This window comes from Nipponia nippon, unplaced genomic scaffold (genome assembly GCF_047370975.1).
Source record: "Nipponia nippon isolate SJK-2023a ecotype South Korea unplaced genomic scaffold, ASM4737097v1 scaffold_10, whole genome shotgun sequence".
Classification (NCBI taxonomy): domain Eukaryota; kingdom Metazoa; phylum Chordata; class Aves; order Pelecaniformes; family Threskiornithidae; genus Nipponia; species Nipponia nippon.
Window position 1 is genome coordinate 1,494,301 of NW_028262291.1, and position 22,822 is coordinate 1,517,122.

The 22,822-nt window shown below is 69.2% G+C and overlaps 4 protein-coding genes across 7 annotated transcripts; 1 reads left to right on the forward strand and 3 right to left on the reverse strand.

The window, feature by feature from the left end:
* Positions 1-85: 85 nt before the first annotated feature.
* On the reverse strand, positions 86-4,765 carry LOC104020554 (antigen WC1.1-like). Of its 2 annotated transcripts, XM_087740826.1 has the most exons (13): positions 4,714-4,765; positions 4,283-4,603; positions 3,874-4,191; positions 3,498-3,797; positions 3,106-3,420; positions 2,617-2,925; positions 2,230-2,538; positions 1,748-2,131; positions 1,522-1,665; positions 1,302-1,397; positions 1,013-1,096; positions 566-700; positions 86-388 (listed from the first exon to the last, which is right to left on the reverse strand). In XM_087740826.1, the coding sequence occupies exons 1-13, from the start codon at positions 4,763-4,765 to the stop codon at positions 273-275; spliced, it is 2,883 nt and encodes a 960-aa protein (XP_087596952.1). In that variant the 3' UTR covers positions 86-272. The 2 variants fall into 2 exon arrangements, with proteins under 2 accessions (XP_087596952.1, XP_087596942.1); XM_087740816.1 differs by having other exon boundaries at positions 2,230-2,925.
* An 834-nt stretch (positions 4,766-5,599) lies between these two features.
* AIP (AHR interacting HSP90 co-chaperone) lies at positions 5,600-8,876 on the forward strand. 2 transcript variants are annotated; one of them, XM_087741119.1, is made up of 6 exons: positions 5,600-6,649; positions 6,774-6,953; positions 7,142-7,330; positions 7,486-7,662; positions 7,774-7,907; positions 8,026-8,876. In XM_087741119.1, the coding sequence occupies exons 1-6, from the start codon at positions 6,551-6,553 to the stop codon at positions 8,096-8,098; spliced, it is 852 nt and encodes a 283-aa protein (XP_087597245.1). In that variant the 5' UTR covers positions 5,600-6,550; the 3' UTR covers positions 8,099-8,876. The 2 variants fall into 2 exon arrangements, with proteins under 2 accessions (XP_087597245.1, XP_087597241.1); XM_087741115.1 differs by having other exon boundaries at positions 5,602-6,649; positions 7,774-7,915.
* Positions 8,877-9,603: 727 nt separating this feature from the next.
* On the reverse strand, positions 9,604-21,286 carry PITPNM1 (phosphatidylinositol transfer protein membrane associated 1). Of its 2 annotated transcripts, XM_087740565.1 has the most exons (24): positions 21,208-21,286; positions 20,900-20,995; positions 20,045-20,259; positions 19,842-19,963; positions 17,098-17,319; positions 16,661-16,975; positions 16,181-16,276; positions 15,940-16,047; positions 15,769-15,830; positions 15,433-15,677; positions 14,984-15,173; positions 14,765-14,872; positions 14,485-14,642; positions 14,022-14,200; positions 13,443-13,613; positions 13,063-13,212; positions 12,819-12,967; positions 12,629-12,739; positions 12,266-12,382; positions 11,893-12,041; positions 11,654-11,803; positions 10,918-11,101; positions 10,514-10,642; positions 9,604-10,394 (listed from the first exon to the last, which is right to left on the reverse strand). In XM_087740565.1, exons 2-24 carry the CDS (start codon positions 20,975-20,977, stop codon positions 10,128-10,130), a joined length of 3,675 nt encoding a protein of 1,224 aa, XP_087596691.1. In that variant the 5' UTR covers positions 20,978-20,995; positions 21,208-21,286; the 3' UTR covers positions 9,604-10,127. The 2 variants fall into 2 exon arrangements, with proteins under 2 accessions (XP_087596691.1, XP_087596700.1); XM_087740574.1 differs by lacking the exon at positions 21,208-21,286 and having other exon boundaries at positions 20,900-21,141.
* Positions 21,287-21,608: 322 nt separating this feature from the next.
* On the reverse strand, positions 21,609-22,726 carry CDK2AP2 (cyclin dependent kinase 2 associated protein 2). The gene is made up of 4 exons (XM_087741420.1): positions 22,355-22,726; positions 22,175-22,275; positions 21,953-22,085; positions 21,609-21,819 (listed from the first exon to the last, which is right to left on the reverse strand). Exons 1-4 carry the CDS (start codon positions 22,443-22,445, stop codon positions 21,752-21,754), a joined length of 393 nt encoding a protein of 130 aa, XP_087597546.1. The 5' UTR covers positions 22,446-22,726; the 3' UTR covers positions 21,609-21,751.
* Positions 22,727-22,822: the final 96 nt, after the last annotated feature.

Here is a 22,822-nt window from a genome sequence, read left to right on the forward strand (position 1 = left end):
CCTGGAAGTGAGTCTCCAGCCAGTTTGGGGTTTTAATAGGAAAAAAAAAAAAAAAAAAAAAAAAAGAGAGAAAGTCACAGTAAAATTAAAAAAAAAAAAAATTCCCTGTGGTGCTGCTTGTGGGAGGGACACAGGAGCTGTTTTGCTGTTGTGCTGCGGTCCTGGGCAGGGAGAGGTGACCTCGGTGGCCAGAGCCACCCCTTCTTGGGGACAGAGCCCCACCACCCTGCACGTGTGTCCCCAAGGACTCCTGCGGTGTGGCCCGGGCACCCTCACAGCGATGTCCCCAGGGTGCTGATGCCAATATCGTCATAGTCTGTGTCCCCCGGGGGCTGTGCCGGGGGGTCCCTCGTGGCTCCTGGGGGGCTTGGGAGGGGGTGGCTCCCACCTTAGGGGACAGCAAAGGCCGGTGCCTTAGCAGGGCTGCTCCGTGTCCCTCCTGCCCGACCCTGGCTGGGGTCTTGCCAGAGCCCCCGTGGACTTGCTGCCCGCTCCCTGCCTGCCACCGCAGCCAAGCCCCCGGAGGTGGCTCCCCAGGGGACAGGGCGGCTGTGGCCCCTCTTACCTGCGGGTGGGACACAGCCCTCGCTCCTCCGTGCCACCCCCTCGGAGAGGTCCCCAGTGCTGGGAGCGGGGGACTCTTGCGGCACGGCCGCGGCATCGTCGTAGCCATCTGGGGGGCCGTGCTGGGCAGAGGAGTCTGGGACAGGCACAGGGGCGGACAGGAGTGAACCAGAGGCCGTGGCAGGGGTCTGGCTGTGCCACCCCCCTCCGGCCATGCCACCAGCGATGGCCTGGTGGCACTGGGGCTGCAGGCTCTCAGGCAGCGCCGCAGGAGGGATTGATCAGCAGGGAAAGGTGATGCTTTGCTGCACACTAAGGAGAGCTGCAGCGGAGCTGAGCTCGCCCGGGTGAGGGGGGGCCCGTGTCCCCTGGGCTCCCCAGCCCCAGCGCCTGGCCGCATCCCCTCTCCCCAGGGCTCCCCACCGGATTCCTGCCCCTGTGCCCCTACCTGGGGCTGCCTTGAAGTCACTCTCCTCCATGCTGTCCCCAGTGTAATACGGCAGCTTCGTCCCTGAGCCCTCCGACAGGGAGCCTGGCCGGGGGAGGACAGAGTGTTGGGGGTGACCGGGGTCGGCACCGCAGGCAGCACGGCCCCTCGCCACAGAGGGACCGGGGGGACACCTCCACGCCACGGGGACGAGCCGGTGCCGCACCGTCAGGACCTGGTGCCGCGGTGGGGCTGTGGGGCAGAGCCCCCGCTTCGGTGAGGGCTGGTGGGCACAGGGGTCTGCACCAACCTGGGCGACTGGGCACCTCCTGGTAGTCCGGCATCAGGGTGTAGTCCAGCTCCTCGTAGACGGCGTCAGAGACAGCGTCCGCAGCTCTGCCGGGGCCTGAAATGGCAGGCAGCGCTCACCGAGGGCCGTGGGGAGGGTGGGTCGCCCACTGCCCACCCTCGGAGCCACCCCGCAGCGGGAGAGCCCCAGGACCCCCAAACACCCACCCGCCGGGACCCACCTCGGCGCTGAGCCCGGGCACGGCACACCTGCACAGCCAGGGCGCCCAGGGCCAGGCACAGCAGCGTCCCCAGGACCACGCACAGGACTGTGGGCACCGGCACGGTCCCCGCCACTGCCACCGGGGCGGCGCTGCTGGGGACACCTGCGGGGACATCGCCAGGCGGGGTGAGGAGGGGGCCTCCGGCCAGCCCGGCGCGGGGGGCTGCCGGCATGGGCAGAGCTACCTGTGCAAGCGGCACCCTCCGGGCAGTGGCTCCCCGGGGATGGGGTGGGCGTCCCGCTCGTGCCGTCACTGTCCTCGTCACAAGCGACGTGGGCGTCCCTGCCGGGGCTGCAGGCCTGCAGGTGCCAGGGTGCCGAGGGGCACTGCCAGAGCGAGCGGGCCCCCTCCTCGCAGCCCACCCAAGCCAGCCAAGCCGGGGCCGGGTCCCGGGCGGGGGCAGCCACCAGCGTCCCCCCGTCCCCGCAGCCCAGCTGCCGGCAGGCGGCGGCCGCCGTGGCGGGGCTGGTGCCGTTGGCGCACACGCGGCCCCAGGTGCCGTTGTGGAGCACCTCCAGGTGCCCGCTGCAGCGGCCGCTGCCGCCCACCAGCCGCAGGGAGAGCTGCTCTGCAAGGGGGTGCAGGAGGGGTCACGGCACGGCTGGGCCAGGCACCCCCCCGGCGATGGTGCCCCTGGTCCCTGACCTGGGGACGCACGGCACTGACCTGAGCAGACGGCTCCCGCCCCGCCACCGCTCCGGCAGCCGTGCCGTGCCAAGGCTGGGCAGTCCCACAGTGACGCCTCGGTCCCGGCGCAGCCACCGGCATCCAGCCACAGCAGCCCGGTGCCGGGACCGAAGCGAGCCGAGTCGTGTGCCGCCAGCGCCGTGCCGCAGCCCAGCTGGCGGCAGACGACGGCGGCAGCCGGGAGGCCCCAGGTTTCCTGGCAGATGGTGCCCCAGGTGCCGTTGACGTAGACCTCCACCCGCCCGGCGCAGCGCCCAGGGCCGTCCACCAGCCTCACCCGCCGGCTGCCTGTGGGGCACGGAGGGGATTGGGCTGGGGCGGCCACTTGGGGTGCCGGCACCCTCCGGCCCTTCCCGGGACACTCACCCGAGCAGACGATGGCCACCTCCTCGGGGCTGCCTGTCGGCGCGGTGGCCGTCCCCGAGACGTTGCACTGAGCCACGTTCTCCTCGGTGCCGGCACACTGCAGCCCCTGCAGCCCCGCGGTGCCCAAGCCTGGCACGGTGTAGACCTTCTCCGGCACGCCACAGCCCAGCTGCCGGCACACCACGCTGGCACCCTGGGCATCCCACAGCCCCACCGGTACGCGGGCCCATGCTCCGGCACTTGTGGTGACCTCCAGCTGCCCGTCGCACCGGCTCTCCCCCTCCACCAGCCGCAGGGGCTCGGCAATGCCTGCAAAATCCCCGGTGATGCCGTGGGGCCACGGCACCAGCACTACAGGGGCCCTGAGGGGGTTGTGGGGCCCCGCTTCAGCCCTCCCCTCACCCCAAAATGGCCTTGTGTCCTCCGCTCCCAATTTTTGGTGCGTCCCAAAAGCCCCTTAAGGCTTTTCCCGGCGGGTGCCATACAGACCTGAGCAGTTGACGGCAGCGGCGTGGCCGGGGGGGCAGGCGGGCTCCCCCAGCACCGCCATGGGGCACTCGCCTGGGTGTCGCTCGCTCCCGCCGCAGCCAAAGGCATCCGGCCGCAGCGGCCCGTCCCCCCCGCCGAAGAAGCCTCCCAGGGGCACGGCAGCGGCGGGACCGCAGCCAAGATGGTGGCAGAGGACGTTGGCGTCGGACAGGTCCCAGCTGGTGGCGCAGAGGGACCCCCACGTCCCCCCCGCCTCCACCTCCACCCGCCCGGCGCAGCTCGAGCTGTTCTCCGCCAGCCGGAAACCCGTGTAGCCTGCGGCAGAAATGGCGTTGAGTGACGACGACGGTGCGGGGACCCCCCTGCCACCCCCCGGCGTCCCCAGCGCTTACGGGAGCAGATGATGCTGGCGTGGCTGGTGCAGCCCTGGCTGCGGGGCGGCCGCTGGGTGCAGGTGGCGAGGAGGGACTCGGTGCCGGTGCACTCGAACCCCTGCTCCCAGAGCGGCCCCGTTCCCGCCTCAAACCGGCCAGTGCCGCGGACAGCCAGCACCGTGCCGCAGCCCAGCTCCCGGCAGACCACCTGGGCGGCCTTGATGTCCACGTGATCCTCACAGACGCTGGTCCAGACTTGGCCCTGCCGAACCTGCAGCCGCCCGGCACAGGTGTCACCGCCAACCAGCCGGGCAAAGCCTGCCGGGAGAGGCAAGGGGCTCAATGGTGAGGGATGTGCCAGGACCAGCACATCCCTCCGCCACCCAGCTCCTACCTTGGCAGACGACAGCGGTGTCGTAGGTATGAAAGCCGCGGTAGGGTCCCCAGCCGCGGACCTGACATTCCCAGAGGGCGGCTTCGTCTCCACGGCAGTCGATCACAGCCAGGCTGATGGGGCCTTCCCCTTCGCTGTAGCGGCCGCTGGCAAGGTGGGCACTGGCGGCCGAGCCACAGCCCAGCTGCTGGCACACCACCTCGGCGTCCTGCATGTCCCAGTTGTCGTCCGCCACTGAGCCCCAGTGGCCCCGCAGCTTCACCTCCACCCTGCCGGCGCAGGGACCCCCGCCAGCCACCAGCCTCAGCTCCACCGCCTCTGCACCGGGGCACCGGCACGGCCTCAGCGCTGCCGGGAGATGCCCTGGCACACGGCGGGTGTCCCGGCACGGCCAGCCTTCCCACCTCACCTGTGCAGGTCACCCCCACGTCCAGCTCGTGGCCACAGAAGTGCTGTCCCCAGCCGAAATGGGGACAGTCCTGCAGCATCACCTCATCGCCTCGGCAGAAGAAGGGCTGGAGCCAGATGCGGCCGGTGCCCTGCCCGAACGGAGCGTAGGCGGACGCCTTGGCCACCGCGCCGCAGCCCAGCTGCCGGCACACCACGGTGGCCCACCGGGCATCCCAGTCGAAGTCGTAGTTGCAGACGGAGCCCCACTCGCCATCGTGCTTCACCTCCACCCGGCCGGCGCAGCGCCCGCCGCCGCCCACCAGCCGCAGCTCCCCGGTGCCTGAGGCGAGGAGGGTGCTGAGCCCGGCCCGGGGGGGTCCCTGCCCCACAGCTGCCCCCCGCCCCACAGCTGCCCCCCGCCCCACGGCTGCCCCCCGCCCCGGCGCTCACCACCGCAGAGCTGCACACACAGGAGCAACCCCAGCACCCTGACAGGCATCATCCTGCCGTCCCGGACCCCCCGGTGCGGGGCGGGTGATATATAGGCAGCGCCGCAGCCAGGAGCCAATGGAGGCGGCAGCACCTTTTGAGCCGTTATCAGATGGGTTATCTGCCGGCTGGCGGGGGCCCCGGCCTCCAATAACCTGCTCCGTGCCCAAATATGAGGCTCAGCTCCGCTTCTGGCGTCACACACCTCGCCACGGTGGGTCGGCACCCGGATGTCCCCGAGGGGAGCCAGCCCCCACCACGGCACCCACCGCCGGCACGAGGCGCACAGACCCTTCTCACCCATGTCCCCCCGTGGGGCTGACCCTGCTGCTGGAGCCTGGCAAGAGCCAGGTCCCAATGGTGACAGGATTCACCCCAAAATCACGCAAAGCCTCCACGAGGCCGCCCTCAGCACCAGCATGGAGCAACGCCCAAAGACCCCAGCACGCTGGCACCCCTCCTTGGGGCGCTCCCCTCCCCGGGGGGTGCCTGGAGACCCCAGGGGGGGCACCGAGGTGGAAGCCACCCCCCCAGCTCACCGCGGTGTTTGCAGGTGCCGCATCCCCGGCCCCTCGCCGAGGCCAGCAGCACATGGCGGCGCTGCCGGCGCTGCCTGCAGGCGCGCCCCGCGCTCGCCTCACAGCGCGGGCAGGAAGGAGGTGGTTTTCCCCTCCAACCCTGAGGCGGGGGACCCGGCATCGGCATCGACCACACGCGGCTCCCCGGCCACCTGCAGCGCTACCGATAACACCGTGCTCCTACACGGCGGCATCTGCCCGCCGTGATGCCGCTGAGGCGGGCACGGAGCCAACCCAGTGCCGGCGGCGGGGGGGGGGACGCCCGCCTGGCTTTGCACCAGCAAAAACCCCTGGGCACAGGAGGTGGAAGGGAGAAGAGCTCCCTCGAGGTCTCGGTCACGTACGAGGCCGGGGCTGAGCCACCTATGGCCACGGCAGCCGCGGCCCGGCCGGAGCGGTGGGACGTGGCGCAGGGCGAGGAGGAGGCAGCGCGGCGGGCGGGTTCGCGTTGAAGGGCTGCAGCTGCGCAACCCTGGGCGAAGCCACCAAAAAGCACGGTAACAGCCCCGACTCGTGCCGGCGGCGGGAGGGCCCCGCGACCCGCGGGAAGCCGGCGCGGCGGCGGCCAGGAAACGCAGGTGGCTGAGGGGCCGCACGCGGTGGCGGCCGTTGGTGGTCCTCGCCATGGGGGCACACCTGCGGGCAGCGCCGCCACGTGCTGCCGGTCCCCATGAGCGACCGGGGACCTGCCACCTGCAAACGTCCCCGTGCCGGCCCCAACGTCAGCGTCACCCGGGGCGTCCCCGATGGCGTAGCAGGGGTCTGCCAGGGCCTGCCTGTCCCTCCTGCCCGCACATGGCCCCCGGGGACCCCGCCGGGGCTGGCAGGAGGGGGACGACACGGCTTTGTGCCCCGGGGCGGGAGGTGACCCCCGCCACCGGCTGCGGGGACACCGGGAGCCCCTCCCACCCCACCTCGGAGCCTTTTCAGGGAGGCGGGCGGGTGCCACGGGAGGTTTTTATTCGGGAATCCCGCCCTTGTCTCCTCAAGGCGGGGTCGGGGCACGGCGGGAACGGGAACCGAACCCGCCGCCACCGCCCCCGCCCCGGGGCTGGCCCCGCCCCCCGCCCGGAGCCTCCGCCCCCCCGCGGCGCGCACTCCCCGCCGCTAGGGGGCGCCGCCGCGCAGCCGCCTCGCTCCGGAAAAAGCCGAGCGGCGGCGGAGGCGGCCGAGGCCGAGGCGGGGCGGGACGGGACGGGGCGCGGAGCGGAGCGGGGACGATGGCGCAGCAGGCCGAGCAGCTGCGGGCGGACGGCGTGCACAAGGAGGTGCTGCGGGAGGGCACCGGGCCGCTGCCCGATTTCCGCGACGGCACCAAGGTCAGAGCCGCGCCGCCGCCACCGGGGCTGGGGTGGGGGGGGAAACGGAGAGGAGGGAGGCGCGCATGCGCGCCCCCCCCTCCGGTCGCCATGGTGACGCCGCGGTCTACTTCGTCCGTTTCAGGTCACTTTCCACTACCGGACGCTGCGGTGCGGGGGGGAGGAGACGCCGCTGGACGACAGCCGGGAGCGGGGGAAGCCCATGGAGCTGATCGCCGGGAAGAAGTTCAAGCTGCCGGTGTGGGAGGCGGCGCTGCGCACCATGCGGCCGGGGGAGCGCGCCCGCTTCCGCTGCGACGCCAAGGTGGGGCGGGGGGCGTGGTTTGTTGGGTTGGGGGCGGGGTTTTCTACTCGGGGGGCGTGGCGTTCGGGGGCCGCAACCACCTCGTTGTACCCCGAGTCCGCGGGTTCGAGACCCCGAGCATCCCGGTTCGCTCCCCGCCGCCATGCCGGTGCAGCCCCGGCCCAGCGCCGCTTCCCACCGTCCCACAGCACGTGGTGCTCTACCCACTGGTGTCCAAGAGCCTGCGCAACATCGCGGCGGGGAAGGACCCGCTGGAGGGGCAGCGGCACTGCTGCAGCATCGCCCAGCTGCACGACCACTACTCCCTGGGCTACCCCGACCTCGACGAGCTGCAGAAGAACCCCCAGCCCCTCATCTTCGACATCGAAGTGCTCAAGGTGAGGCACCCGCTGGCACCGGCGTGGCCAGGGGGAGCTCAGGGATGGCCGCCAGCATCCTGGCCCTGGGCGGAGGCCGCGGGCAGGGCAGGCGGGCGCTGGGGCTCTGCCCCTGCCCCACAGCAGGCTCTGCCCTCACAACGGGGCACCGGCAGGTGGAGGCACCCGGCTCCTACCAGCAGGACCCGTGGGCCATGACGGATGAGGAGAAGCTGCAGGCCGTACCCCTGATCCACAAGGAGGGCAACGAGCTCTACCGGCAGGGCAAGGTGCAGGAGGCAGCTGCCAAATATTACGATGCCATCGCCTGTCTCAAGAACCTGCAGATGAAGGTGGGGCTCCCTGGCCCCTCTCCGGGGTGCGCACAGGTCTCCTCGCATCCCTCCTGGAGCGCAGGGCGTGGGGGCTGCCCCTCACTCTCCCGGCTCTGTCTCATCCTGCAGGAGCAGCCCGGCTCTCCGGACTGGATCGAGCTGGACCAGAAGATCACACCCCTGCTGTTAAATTACTGCCAATGCAAGCTGCAGTGCGAGGAGTACTACGAGGTGCTGGATCACTGCTCCTCCATTCTCAACAAGTACGAGGGTAAGGAGCCGCGGGCCGGCCCGGCCGGCTGCGGTAGGTGCCGACAGGGCGAGGGGGTACCGGGGAGACCCCCCCGGTGCTCCACCGGCCCAGCAGCTCTCTCCCCGCAGACAACGTCAAGGCCTACTTCAAGCGAGGGAAGGCCCACGCGGCGGTGTGGAACGTGGCGGAGGCGCAGGCTGACTTTGCCAAAGTGCTAGCCCTCGACCCCTCGCTGCGCCCCGTCGTCTCCAAGGAGCTGCGGAGCCTGGAAGCCCGCCTGCGCGAGAAGGACGCCGAGGACAAGATCCGCTTCAAGGGCATCTTCTCGCAGTAGAGCCCACGGCCGCAGTAGAGAGCCCAATGCTCTCCGAACAGGTTCTTTTAGATATTCCACATGTGGAATGTTCATTGATGTTTATTAATGTTTAATACAAGTTTTACTTATTTGAAGTGGCCCGGGAGCTCGCCACAGCCCGGTGACACGGCAGCGCGCTTAAGTCGCAGTATTAAGCAGCGTATAGCAATGGCAGCGCACGGTTGAAGCGCAACGTAAAGGTGAAGCTCCTTGCCGGGCTCTAGACTGTGCTCATCGTCACGCCGGGAAGGGACACATGGGGTGACATGAGCTCAAGCCTGCTGCTCTCTGCCACCTTCTTTTATTCATTGTTTGATGGTTTTATACTTTATGTTGGGCTGAGCCACCGCGCCTGGGGCTGGCTGAGCCGTTCACGGCCGCGGGGGCTCCGGTGCCAAGCCTCAGCCCCGGCTCCTACCCCTTCGTGCCTGTACTCCGCGCCACGTCCTGCATCGTCACTTCTCAAGGCTGCTGCTATCATCCCGAGACCATATTTCCTCTCCACTACATCATCATACCAGCGTCGTAAATATTTTATATAGAATAACTGCTTGTTACCGCTATCTCTATGAAACTCTGGTTGTGCTATGCCAAGATAAACAAAAGTAAAACCAGTCACAGGCACCTGGTCGCTTAGAAAAATTGCTGTTAGAGGTAAATGAGGTAAAAGAGGGTTGCAGGCAGGCCAGGAACAGGCCAGGGGGAGGGAGCCTGGCAAGCCCTGGCCGTGAGGCCTTGCAAACTCGCTGCAAAACGGAGCCCTTACTTGCTGTCGTGGATGCGTTATAGCTGCTAAACGAGTGTTGTAAGGTGTAGAGCCAAAAATACTCACAGCCGGCTCCAGCCTGGGCTCACGGTGTAAAAGCAGCACTAACGCACACCGACGCCGTGTCAGCGTGCGCCCCCGTGGCCCCGCGCCGCAGGAGGGCAAAGCTGAGCCCGCGCCACCACAGCACCCCAAACCCCGCGGCCCTCACCCCGGCCCAGCCCGGAGGTGACAGCAGGGTGGCCGAGCCACCCCGGCCATGCTCTGGCCACCAGCTTTCCTCCTCCTGTCCCCACGGTCCCTCCATCCCTGCCCGAACCCCGCGGCCGTCCTCTTGTGCAAAAAGCTCATGCAATGGACAGCATCAACGCCAACCCGAGAACAGCGGTGCAGCCCAGAGACACCCCGGGCTGTCTTTTCCCCGCCCTGACGTGTCCTAAATTGCTCAAGACCCAACCGCTGAGCCCCAAGCCCACCTCCCAGCGTGACACCGTGTCCCTGGGTCCGAGGCTTCACCGGCGGGGGAAGCCCCGGTGCCGTTTGCCGCAGCCGGCGGGTACAGAGCAGACACGTGGGGCCCCGGCGCCTCGTCTTTACATCGCTTTATTTCACACCGCAACGAAACGAAGAGAACGGAGGAACCGCTTTTGAATCCCGGCGCTTCCCCTGCCCCACGGCCGGCGACACCGAACGGAAATAAATAGGCGGGGAGCAGGGAGGTGCCGCTTACCCTGGGGCATAGCCATGGCCCCCCCCAACGCTGCCCGGGGATGGATGACCCCAGGGAGCAGCGCACCAGCTCCCCGGAGGGGCGAACCCCCCGGGCACGGCCCAGCAGCAGCTCTGCAGCCCCAAAGGAGCGGGGGGACGGGTGGAGGCAGAGCTGGGGGGCAGCGGGGGGGACCCGGGGTGGCTCAGCCCCGAGGGGGTGGCTCTAGCCCTCAGGGGGGCTCAGAGTGCCATCTCCCAGGGCCCCTTGGTCTCGGGGGGACCCAGCGCCCCCATCTCCTTCCTATCGGCTCGGGGCCCATGGCGGGCTCCGGTCCCAGGTGCTCCTGGCTGGGAAATGAAGGCTGCGGCGGAGGGGGGGGACGGTGGCCGCACCACCCTCACTCCTCACCCTCCAGCTTGAGGCTGACGCTGCGGGGCTTGGCCCGGGGCAGCCCAGGGGGTGCCGGCGGGGGCCCCCCGTCCCGCTCTGCCTGGCTGGAGCCCCGCGACCGCAGGAGCTGGCTCTGCTTGCGTAGGAAGTCGACGGGCGCCGGGCAGCCGTAGGTGCCTTTGCCCAGCACGGGACGCGGGGGTCCCTTGGGGGAGTGGGCCAGGGCCACTGCTTCCAGCTGGGCCAGGTGGGCTACGTAGCCCTCTGACAGGAACTGCGGGACACACGGACAGCCTGAGCCGGCGGCCCTGGCCATCGCAAGCTCCTGCCACCCTGGTGGGGTCAGCAATTGTCCCCTGCAGCCCCAGCCCGTCCCTAGCCCCGCCACCGTACCTGGCACTGGTTGTGGAACTTCTTGACGGCCCGGCCCACGATGTAGATGTGCGCTGGCGCCAGCCCCAGCGAGCTGTAGACGGAGACGTCCTTGGTGGAGCCGTAGCCGGCGACGATGGTGATCTCTGCCTGCCCACGGACAGGAGCGTTAGGGCAGGGAGTGACCCTTCCCGCAGGGACAGCCACCCCCGGGGGACCAGGACACCCTCATTTTACAAGGGATGGCTGCAACGCCCGCGGGCTGGGAGCTGCCCCTCTGTACCCTGAGCAGGGGGTTGGTGCCAGCTCTGCCATGGCAGCGCGGTCTAGCTCCGAGCATCTCCGCCCACGGCTCCACTGACCCCCGGGCCCCCTCCACCACCACCGGCCCCACGTCCCCACCCCGCCGGCGTCCCCATCCGCACCTCGGTGCGCAGGCTCTGGAGGAAGGCGGCTTTCTGGCGCAGCGGGTCGTGGGTGAGCCCGTCGCAGAAGGAGACGGCGCCGTGGGGGAAGTTGTGCTGGGAGAGCCAGGCCACCACGCGGTGCTTCTGCATGTCGGGGCGCCCCGTCACGTAGATGATCATGTAGCCCGAGTCCTGCCAGTGCCTAGGAGGGGACACATGTTGGTGCCAGGAGCCTGTGCGAGGACAGTCCTGCTGGCGGGAAGCCACCGAGCATCTCCCAACACATCGCACATGGGTGCTGTCTCCAAAACCTTCCTCCCCACAGGGATTTTAGCAAGGCTGAATGCACAGCGGAGCTGCGGGGTATCACAGCAGGCTTCGGGACCAAAACGAGGAGCGGACTGCTTTCATAAAATCATAGAACCATTTAGGTTGAAAAAGACCTTTAAGATCATCAAGTCCAACTGTTAACCCAGCACTGCCAAGGCCACCACTAAACCATGTCCCTAAGCACCACGTCTATCTGGCTTTTAAATACCTCCAGGGACGGGGACTCAGCCACTGCCCTGGGCAGCCGACAAGAAGGCACCAGCGCAGAGATGCTGTAAAAACTGTGGGCGAGGGAGCGCAAGGAGATTCCCCCAGTTCAGCCCTGGGAAATCAGCCGGCTCAGATGCCCCAACTACCCCACAACCGGGTTGTCACCGCACCATGAGAGAGGGAGATTGTCTCCTCCCGTGAGGAGGGCACCTACCGTACGACATCGACAGCCCCTGCCCGCACTTTGGGATCGCTGCCCATGATGGAGACGCTGGCGGTGAAGGAGCCATCGATGCTGAACACGACCGACTCGGTGCCCCGGGCCACCACCGTCAGGTACGCCTCGGCGTAGCTGTGGTCCCCCCTGGGACGGGGGAGAGAGGGGGCTCAGGGGAGGCTCTGCCAAAAGGGCTGGAGGAGGAACCAAGATGGCACCGCACACCCGCGTCTCACCTGACCACCATGCGCACGGGGTAGATGCCGATGGCCAGAGCCTTGTCCGGAGGGATGGTGAAGGTCAGGCGCCCGCTGCCGCTCGTCACCTCGGTGCCATAGTACAGCCACTTCCCTGACAGTGGCTGCGTCATGATGTAGATGTCCACCTGGAGGAGGGAGAAGGGCTGAGCATGGACTGAACCTCCAGATCCTGCCGAATCCCCAACCTCCCAAGTCCTTATGACTCTCTCCCCCCATCCCACAAGGTACTACAGGGTCCTGTTCACCACATCCCTTCCCCTGCCGCGGGTGACACCAGCCCCGTGTCCCCTCCCGGACATCCCCACCCTGTTTGATGGGGTCCTGGTGGCACCCATGAGCCCCGCGGTACCTTCTCCCCGGTCAGCGTCACCACGTCCAGGGGTCCGTACATGAAGCGCCCGCTGAGGACCTGCGCTTTGCCCTCGCACACGATCACGTCGCTGGCCCGGTGGTTGGCCGTCACGTTCTGCAGGGACACGGGGGGCTCAGCAGCTCGCACCGGGGCTGCGGGTGACACCCAAGGGAGCCCCCGAGGGGACACACAGGCCCCGCCGGGCTGCAGGACCATCCCGGCATCCTCCCGGCAGACAGGAGCAAACCCCCCCAGCTGCATCGCCCCGTGGCTGGGAGTCTGTCCGGGCACCCAGGGACAGCCGGAGCCCGGCGCTGCCCTCGCAAAGGGCTGGGCTCCCGCTGGCCACACAGCACCTACCCGGATCTTCACTTGGGTGCGCTTGCGCTGCCACTTCTCCCGGGGGATCGCAGGGCTGTAGATAGAGCTCTCCTCGCTCTCCGCCGGCTGCGGCCCCTCCTTCTCCATCACCTGCCGAGCAGCATGGCCCCGGCTCAGCCTCCGCTGGCCCCAGAGAGCCGCGGTGCCTGCCCCACCGTGCCCGCCATACCTGGCGCAGGATGAAGGCCACCACGTCGGAGGACTCCCAGTAGCTGGCGTGGAAGAGGTGGGGCAGGGTGATGGTGGGGAAGGCGGTCAGGGCGTCGGGGCAGTACAGCGAGTAGTCGATGCGCTTCGGGCCCCACCAGCGCTCCAGGACTGGGGGGAGAGCTGGAATGAATCTGTCCCCGCCGTGCATCCCGCGGTGCCAGCATGGGATGGGATGGGATGGGATGGGCAGGGATGGCACTTACTCTTGACGACTTCGCTGGTGCTGGCGGGAGTGGGGGGGTCTCCCGGCTCGCTGCCCCTCCAGAAACCTCCGAAGCTGCCGGTGGGGGTAGGGGGGGCAGCCACGTCCACCTCGGGCAGGAACAGGGCAGAGTGCATCTGCAGGGCCTCCGCTGTGGAGGGAGACAAGTAAGGACACCCAGAGCCCCTTGGGGACACCAACCACCCTGGGACCCCCCTCCAGCAGAGCCCCAAAGGGGTGGGCAGGGCTTGCACATCACTCTCCCCCCACCCCAGCTGGGCTCCTGCAGCGCTGTGGGTGCTGCGGGTACCCCAGCGCGATGCCGGAGCCCATAACGTGCCCCGAGGTGCCCGGGACCAGCCCGGCGCGGGGGCTGCTCACCCAGCAGGGAGGAGGTGCCATCACCCAGGGGGTACTTCTGGTAGCGGGGCACGCTGAGCGGCGGGACGGCGTGGAAGGCCTTGGCCAGGAGGGGCTCCAGGCGAGAGGCGCAGGGGTCGGCAGCGTGGAAGAGGTTGTAGATCTGCTCGCAGGCGGGACGCAGCTGGGCCACTGAGGCAGAGAGGGGGGATCGGGGCTGCCCAGTAAGGAGCCCGGTGGGGACGGGGACAGGGCACGAGGGCTGGCGGGCACAGGGCAGCGCAGCCGGGAGCTCAACGCCCAGGGGGAAGAAAGCAGGACCCAGCGAGAGGAAAGGCTGGGGAGGCAAACCCTGGACACCGGTGACAGCTGGGGGACAGGCTGGGGCTGGCAGAGAGAGCGGGGAAGGGGATGCTGGGGCACCAACACCGACACCCACGCAGCCGGGGCTGGGCGTGCAAGGGGCTCCAACCCAAGCAGGGCTCTTTGGGGAGGTCCCGGGGGGCTTGCGGGGGGCAGGGGGAGCACGACTTGGGGACGAGGGCTCGAGCCCCACAGGGAGGGTCGGGGGCTGGCACCATGGCTGGCAGGGGTCCTCACCATCCAGAGCGGGCATGACGGTCTTGCGCAGCGCGAGCACCAGCCCCAGCGGGGAGCCAAAGAGGAAGAAGCCGGATACCTTAAAGTCGAGACGGGTGCCGGTGCCCTCTGCCCCATCCAGTGCTGTGGTGCCGCTCCGCGGTGCCTCTGCCTCCAGCGGGGCCTCGCTGGCCTGCAGGCTGGGACAGCGGGGCCAGTGGGCATGGGGAAGGACGGTGCCATCCCGCTCCCACTGGCCCGGGGGCAAAGCTGTGCCTGGCACGGCCCTGTTAGCTCGGAGGAGCTGCTGGAAGCGGAGGAGCTCCAGCAAGACACCCCCAGGGCAGGCTGCCCCCAGGCTCCTTCCCAGGCTGGTGCAGACGGGAAATTCGCCCTTTCCATAAAGCACAAAATTAGTCGGGAGATCACCAGCATTCCCGCGGGGATGGGCCACGGCGCTGCCGACCGCCCGCTTTGCTCTCACCTGCACGAGGAGCTGTGATGGTGGCTGTCCCCCTGCTCCCGGCAGGGCAGCTGTGCCCCCGGCTCAGGGCTGGCCTGGCTCGACCCCGCTGCTCCGTCCGCCCCGTCGGCCAGCGGGTCCCGGCCGCCGCACAGCTCGGGGGAGATGGGCTCCGTGCTCTGCGGGGGGAGAGGCAGTGAGTGCCCGGCCTCCCCGCCAACCCTGCACCCCAGCATCCAGGGGCACAAACCCCCTTCCCATCCTCCCCAATCCCGGCCGGTGGCGCGGTGCCGGCACTCACCAGGCTGCCGCGGCGGCTGCTGCTCCGGCTGCCTCCCGAGCCTGCCCGGCTCTGGCAGAGCGCGTCGAAGCCCAGGATGCCGCCCACGCAGTCCCCCAGCAGCACCACCTGCGGACGGCATGCACCCACGCCGAGGGTGACGAAGGACAGAGCCTCCAAGCCCTCCGCACAGGGGCAAAGCAATTCCCAGCCCCCAAAACCCCCCAAATCCCCTCTCACCTGGCCACAGAAGCCGGCCCCCTCCCCAGAGTGTAGGAAGGCGCTGTACGCCTGGTTGGCGCGGGTGATGACGGCACCCACGGCATGCTGGTAGCTCCCCGAAGAGGTGGCCAGCAGCGGGAGGGCCGCCAGCGGGATGTGGTCCTGGCTGCTGGACAGGCTGTCCCTGTCGTGGCTGTAGGGGCTGAGCCTGAGAGGGACATGGTGGGAGGATGAACGGGGCTGCCCCGATGCCCCCACCCCACCGCACGACGCTCACTCGCCCCGGGAGTTATCCCCATCCCATCGCTTGTCCTGGATGCCGCACCAGGAGAAGGAAAATCCCCTCTCCGAGGCCACCGCCTCCCCGGTCCCCTCCCACAGCTCTAGGGTGGTTTTCCAGGGGTGCAACCCCTTTCTCTCCCCGCGGCACGGTACGCGGCCCCGGCACACGGCGCTGCCATCCATACTTGGAGACGAGGGCGTAGGCAGCGGCGCAGATGGGCGGGCAGGGCACCAGGCGCAGCGCCACATGTCCCAGTGCCTCGGGGAAGTGGACGCGGGTGACGGCGTCGAAGGTGGCCGCCAGCGTCTGCACATCCGCTTGTTTGGAGCCCGGCTCGCCCGCTCCCTGGTCGAGGATGTTGCCGCTGTGGAGGATGAGGAAGAGGGCGTGGATCCGGCACGCCTGCGCCGCGCTCTCCACCGAGCCGCCCTGCAGGAAGGGGAGCGCTGCTGTCGGCACCCACGCCAGGGGGCACGGCCAGGGGGTACAGCCCAAGGCAGGGCACGATTGGGGCACGCACCTCGGGGAAGCTGGACACCCCCAATCCTTCACCATCCGCCTTGGTGGTGCTGGCTCCGTCCCCTGTGAGGACATAGCCCCGGTGAGCCCGGCAAGGGTGGCCAGGCGGGGGTGAGCCCCCTCCCAGGACACCCACGCCGGGGTTTGGGGCCGGGGTCCCCCCGCTGCTTACCCAGTGCCTCGTCCAGCTCCGCCGGCCGCTCCAGCGTGTCCAAGAAGTCGTTGGAGCTCCACTTCGTCATCTCCTTCGCAAAGACCTCGTCGCTGTCGGACAGGTCCTCTGCGGTGGCAGGGAGGGTGCCATGGGTGGGGAGCCCACGAGGGCCCCCCGCACCAGGCACATCCAGCCCGCCCCGAGCCGGTGCCTGCTCCCTGCCACCGAAACGCTGAGCCATGGGGCTGCCCCACCATACCGTGGGCATCGAAAAACTCCTCTTCAGAGCTGTTCTCGGAGTCGCGGGCGATGTTCTGCATCCGCCACTCGGACAGGCTCTGAGGAGACACCCCCCCTGGCACCAGCGCAGAGTCAGCACCCAGAGCCCCCTCACAGCAAGACCCCGCTCCTGCCCCACAGCTCCCCCCTGCTCCTGCACCCAGAGTCCCCCCGGGAGACCCAGGGCCACCCCTGGGGCACCCAAACCCCGCCCCAGGAGACCCAGGGCCACCCCTGGGGCACCCAAATCCCCCCCCGGGAGACCCAGGGCCACCCCTGGGGCACCCAGAGCCCTCCCCGGGAGACCTAGAGCCACCCAAACCCCCTTCAGGAGACCCAAGGCCACCCCTGGGGCACCCAGAGCCCCCCGGGGAAGAGAGGGTCCCCTGGCACATCTCCTATGGAGAACAGCAGCAGTCGAGGGGTCCCCATCCCACCCACACAGGACCTGGTCCCTCACCTCCATGCTGGGAAGAGTAGGAAGACCGGGAAGAGGTGGACCACTGCTTGGCAAAGGTATCATCAGGGGAGGCATCGGCCACCCCCTGCACGTCAGCCCCCTCCTGCCCACTGGCAGCCCCCGGCTCCGGCCGCCCCTCGGGACTGGCCCCAGTGGCGGGGGGCTCCTCAGCCTCGCCGCACTTGGCCATCTTCTGCGCCAGCATCCGCGCCGTCTCCTCCTCCAGCTGCCGAATGTCCTCCATCGTCAGGTCCGTCCACTCATCTTGCCAGCACCAAGCCTGGCGGTGGGCGCGCAGCATCACCTTCCGCAAACCTGCGACGGGGACGGGGCGGGGAGCGAGCCTGGCATGGCCCCGCGGCTCCCCAGACCTGCTCCCCCAGCAGTGCCAAGGCTCCGGGGCGGTTGAGGGCTCCCCGCCACCGCCTCGCACTCACCCACGTCGTGGATGAACTGCTCGATTTTGGATTGCATCCCCCAGTAGCGAAACTCCACCTTGCAGAGCTTGTAGGCGCACATCAGGGGCCCGCCGGCGGCCGTCTCCAGCCAGTCGTCCCCCAGCGGGCCCCGGCCCGTCTTGGCTGAGTGGTAGAGCTTGGGGTCCTCCTCGGGCTTGTATTCCCCGGGGGAGATGGGGTCACGCACGATGTCGATGGTGTCTGCGGGGGGGAACAGTACTCGTCACCCCGCAACACTCAGCGAAGAAGCCCCCAAGCAGAAAAGTGGGGAAAAACGCACAAAAATCAGAGGGGGCACCCTTCAAATTATTCCCACGGGCCGTGCGCCCAACACAGCCGGTAGCAAACGCTCTCTATCCTGCAGCTATAACATCAAAGGCACCCTTGGGTGCACTCGGACGCCTCCCGTGTCTGCACAGGTGCCCGATCCGGTGCCCCGGGGAGTGGCGCAGCACGGCTGTGGGAGGCGGCGGGGGGGAGGCGCGGAGGCGGCGGGGCATGCGAAGAGCCGGGGCTGACACACATACGCGCATTAGCCAGGAGATTTGGCAGCTGGGAGAGCGGCCCCGGCGACCCCGGGGGACGCAGGGGCTGGTGCCGAGGGCAGCCGGATCGAGCGGCTTGGCTTGGCGGTGAGCCCCGCCCGCTGCCTCCCCCCAGACCCGAGGGTCCCCCAATAACGGGGTATGGAGCACAGCAAAACCACCACACGACCCAGGAGGAGGCCCCGTCGAGCCAGGAGGGGTGACAGCAACGTCCCCCTCTCCCCAAATGGGGGTGGCCTCCCCAAAACTGGAGAGGGGGCTCACGATGGCACCCAGGAAAATACGATCCAACAGACCCTGGGGGGCCGCTCGGGCCCAACCCTGCACAAAATCCCCTGCAGTTTGGCTGCTCCAGCCCCGTCTCCAGGCCAGCTCCCTCCAGCCGGGTCTTAGGGGGGTCCTGGGGGGGGTCCCCGGGCACCCCGGTGGCCCCCAGGACCTTCCCACAGAGCTGGCCGCAGTCAGTCCCCCAGCCCATCCCCAGGCTCTGCCAGACCTCGCATTTATTTGCCCCCGTTGATGCCCCCGAGGCGCCCGCTGACCTCTTCCTCCAGCTCAGGCCAAAAAAAAAAAGGGGGGGGAAAAAGGACTTTTAAGGATCAGAAAACTGAAATGCAAAGCGCCGCAACTCCTCCAAACCTCCCCAGCCTGCAAAATGCACCATGGGGTGGGAAAGCAGCCCACGGTGCCCAAATTGTGCGGCAAGAGAGGCCGAGAGGACACCCCGGGGCTGGCACGGGGGGCCACATCTCCCTGCCCGAAGCACAGCCCTGTGTCCCCATGCAAAGGGCAAAGCACCAAACACGAGCCCTTAAATCATCGCCCGACGGGCTGGCCGAGCAGCTGGGATGGCGGCACGCCACGGTTCAGCAGCCGGCCCGAAGCACCTCCCGGCAGCGTCACTCGCGTGACGACCGGCGGGTCTGTTTGCTTTTACACTGCGAGAAAATTCGCGAGGAGAAAATATCCCGGTGGTTCGCCCCGACAGCCTGGCATTTGCTCCGCTGCCCTTTGAAACGCGAGATGGGGTTTAAATCTCTCAGTGCTACGGGACACCGGGGTGACAGCGAGAGCTAGCAAGGAAAATCCCAGCGGGATCCATGTCGGGGCTGGTCCCACCTCAGCCCCGCTGCTCGTGGGAGGCAGCAGCCACCCAAGACGCAGCGTGCCCTGCGGAAAGCCCGCGGGACCCACACCTGGGGGGGAAAATGAGGCAGGGCAGCAGGCAGCAGGCACAAGACCGTGCCCTGCCTGCTATCCGCTCGGCCCCGGTTGCTGCCCAGTGGTGGCAAGGGCAGAATTCGTCCCCGCCGGCATCGCGGCCGGACATCCCTGGTGCCGCAGGAGCCAATGAGAGAAATAGGTCAGATGAATCATTTCCTCCGAGTGCCTATTTTAGGCCTCCATTTTAAGAGGCAGCGCGTCACACTCTGCACTCCAGTGCCTAAAACGACCAGATTGACACCGCCGGGAAAGGGAGGCTGAAGCGGCCGGGGCCAAACCCGCCGGCGAGGGAGGAATCCTGGTTCTGCCCACCAGTCCCCCCTGGCAAGCAGCGGAGGGGCCCAGACCCGGAGAGCGATCTGGAGCGAAGCCCTGGGGAGCAGTGGAAGCAGGGCAGAGGCTGGGAAAACGGGGACATGCTTTTCCAGCTCTCCCGCTGATCCAAAACGCCCTGCAGGAGCCTGGTGCGGGTTCCCACGTACGCCCGGAGAGGGGCTGGGAAGGCAAAGCCGTGCCAGACCGCATGGGACAGGGGCTGGGACGTGGAAGGAGAGGGGAGCAGGCTAGCACCAGGAAAGGGAGGGCTGCAAACAAATATACAGGCAAGGGAAGAAGGCAGAGGATGAAATCGCCCCCCAAAATATCTTTAATGCAGACTCTGGTTTAGCAGCGCTGCCAAGGGAGCGGGCAGGGAGCTCGGGGCAGGGAGCTCGGGGCACAGGCGCCTTCCCCTGCCAGGGTCCCCCCATAGCTGTCCCCAAAACGCGAGGGCCAGCGGGGAGAGCGAAGCCGAGCGCGTTGCAGACGCCGAGCCCCCGCAACCGGCAGGGAAGCCGAGCCCCTTAGGCGCCGCGGCACAGCCAGGCACCCAGCCTGGGGAGCGCCGTGTGGGAACCCCGGCAGGCATCGGGTCCTGCCCGGTGCCCAAGCCAGCCTTGTGGCGGTCGTACGCACCCAAAATCCTCTGCCTCTTCTCAGCCGCGCTCAGGTTGAAGACGTTGGTCTGCTGGCCCGCGTCCGGCCGGTAGTACGTCTCGATCTCGATGGAGAACTTCTCCACGAAGGGGCAGGTGTACCTGGGGGACGCGCGGGGACGGAGCTGAGCCCGGCGGCACGGCCGGCACCGCAGCCCACCCCGCGGCCCCGCCGGGTCCCACCTGGTGCGGGTGTAGGGATAGGCGTTCCAGGATTCCTCTTCCACCTGCAGCGCAGCCTTAGGGAGCAGCGCCCGAAACCAGCTGGGGATGTGGGAGCCCACGTGGTAGATCTTGTGGGTGTACTGGCCGCTGCCACCGGGGCCGTCGCTGTAGGGCCGGTTGGCCAGGATCTCCACCCCGCTGCCCTCGCCGCTCGACTCCTCCCGGCTCTTCTTCTGCGGGGAGAGCCGCTGGGTGAGCACGGACCCCCGGCACCCCCCAGCTCCGCACGCCCCCAAGGCCTGGCAGCTCACAGCCTCCTGGGGTCCCTGTACCTTCCCGCAACCCCCAGCCCCACACCTAATCCCAGGACCCCCTGCTCGGCTCGGCGGCCCCAAACCCACCCGAACCTCACCGACACCCCTGTACCCTGCCAGTCCCTTGGGGGCAGCCTCCCCAGGCTCCGTGCTCAGCCCCACGGCCCCCTGCACCCCACAGCCCCCATACGCAGCCCCACAGCCCTCTGCACCCCCTAGGCTCAGCCCCACAGCCCCCTGCAGCCCTCAAGGCTCCATACTCAGCCCCACAGCCCCCTACACCCCCCAGGCTCCATGCTCAGCCCCCTGCACCCCCCATACTCAGCCTCCCAGCCCCCTGCACCCCCCAGGCTCAGCCCCCCAGCCCCCTGCAACCTCAAGCTCCGTGCTCAGCCCCCTGAACTCCCCAGCCCCCCATACTCAGCCCCCTGCCCCCCCAGCCCCCCACGCTCCGGCCCCCAGCTCCCTGTACCCCCCAGCCCCCTGCGACCCCAAGCTCCGTGCTCAGCCCCCCGCACCCCCCAGGCTCCGTGCTCAGCCCCGCAGCCCCCGGCCCCACCTGGATCATGTAGAGCTGGGCCACCTGGTACTCCTCCAGGCTCATGGGCAGCAGGATGTGGTACTCCTTGATCAGCATGGCGGCGGGGGGCAGCGCCTGCGGGGGCGGCCGTCAGCCCGGCCCGCCTCGGCCCGGTTCGGCCTGACTCGGCTCGGCTCGGCTCGGCTGCGCCGCTCCCGGGCCCGCCCCGCTCCCATGGCAACGCGCCCCCCGCCCGCCTTCGGCTCCCTTCGGCTCCGCTCGGCTCCCTTCGGCTCCGCTCGCCCCCGCCGCTGCCCCCCGCCCGCCGCCCCCCGGCCCCGCCGAACCTGCGCTGCTCCGAACCGGCCCCTCGGCTCGTGACATCACAGCCCGTCCCCAGGGAGACGGTCGTGACGTAGGGAGGTGGAGAAAGGGGGGGGGGGGGGTCGTGACGTCAGAAACGGGAAGTCGACGAGCGCCGCTGCACTGGCACTACGCGTGTACCGGCCCCCCCCCCCCCCCCCCCCAAGACCGACAGGCTCGGAAAAAATGGGTTTTTTATTAAAAGCAGCCTCTTCTTTAACTGTTAAAAGAGGGTTTTGCTCATTCCTGCACCTTTCAGCCCGGGCACAGCCCCGGGACCCCCCACCCAGCACGGCTCCCGGCCCTTCCCCAGCCCGGTGGCCACCGGCCGCAGCCCCCGGGGCACCGACCCCCCCGGCAGCGCCCCCCGGTCAGCTCGGCAGAGTCCCAACCATGTCCTTTATTTATAAAAACACGCATTTATAAAGAGAGCAGAGAGCGCGGGGGGCGCGGGCGGCCCCCCCTCGCCGCCGGCGGGGCAGGGACACCGGGGGTCCCCGGGGAGGGGGTCCCGGGTGACAGCAGCCGTTACGTGCGGGCGTTTCGCTCTGTCTCGGCCAGGCACTCCCTGACCAGCGCCCGGGCGTGGATGATGCCTGCGGGGAGAAGCAGAAGGACACCCCACATCAGCCTCCATCCCCCCCCCCCCCCCTGCAGCCCTGCTGCCCCCCTCCGCGGGGCAGGGGACCCCCGGGCAGGCGGGACCGGGGGCCGGCCGGTGGCCCCTACCCCGTTTGAGCCGTTCCATGGCGCTCTTGCTGCCGGCGTAGGTGGGCCGGATCTCCTTCCCCATCTCCTCGATGACGGAGAGCAGGTCGGTGTAGGTGCTCTGCGAGCCCTGAGCCCCGGGGGGCTTCATCGCCTGCGGGGCGGGGACACAGGGGACACGGGGAGGGGCTGAGGACCGGCCCCGGCCCCGCCACCGGCCCCGCCACCGGCCCCGCTCCTCACCTGCACGTAGCCCATGGACGGCGGCCCGAAGTCATTGAAGAGGGGTCGGAAAGGGGCAGCGGCGCCGGGGACGGAGCCGGAGGGCGACGGGACGCTCGTGGCTGCGGGAAACGGAGCGTCACCGGCTGCTCCCCCCCCCTCCCCCCGGTACCCCCCCCCCCTCCCCGGGGGTGCGCTCACCGGCGGGCGGTGCCCCGGGCCCCGGCGGGGCGGGGCTGGCGCTGGCGGCTCCGGGGTTAGCGGGGGCGGGAGCGATGGGCTTGTAGGACATCCCCGACGGCCGCCCGCCGTGCCGGGATCCCTGCAGCCCGGCGGGGGGGGGGGTCGGTGGGCAGCCCCCGCGCTCACCCCGCCGGTTACGATCGTGCCGCTGCCCCGCCGCTCCTCAGCTCAGCTCAGCTCAGCCCCGAGCCGATCCGGCGGGGGGAGGGGGAACGGAGCGGAGCGGAGCGGAGCGGAGCGGAGCGGAGCGCGGCGGCGGCGGCTCCGGCCCGGTTCCCGCTGCTCAGGGCCCGCCGCGGCCTGGCCTGACCCGGCCTCCCACCGCCGCTCCTCCTGATGACGCCCTGGCGCCTCGACGCCGCCTTGACGTCATCGCGCCGCCGCGCGCGCGCGCGCGCGCGCACCCCGCCCCCGCCCCTCCGGTCA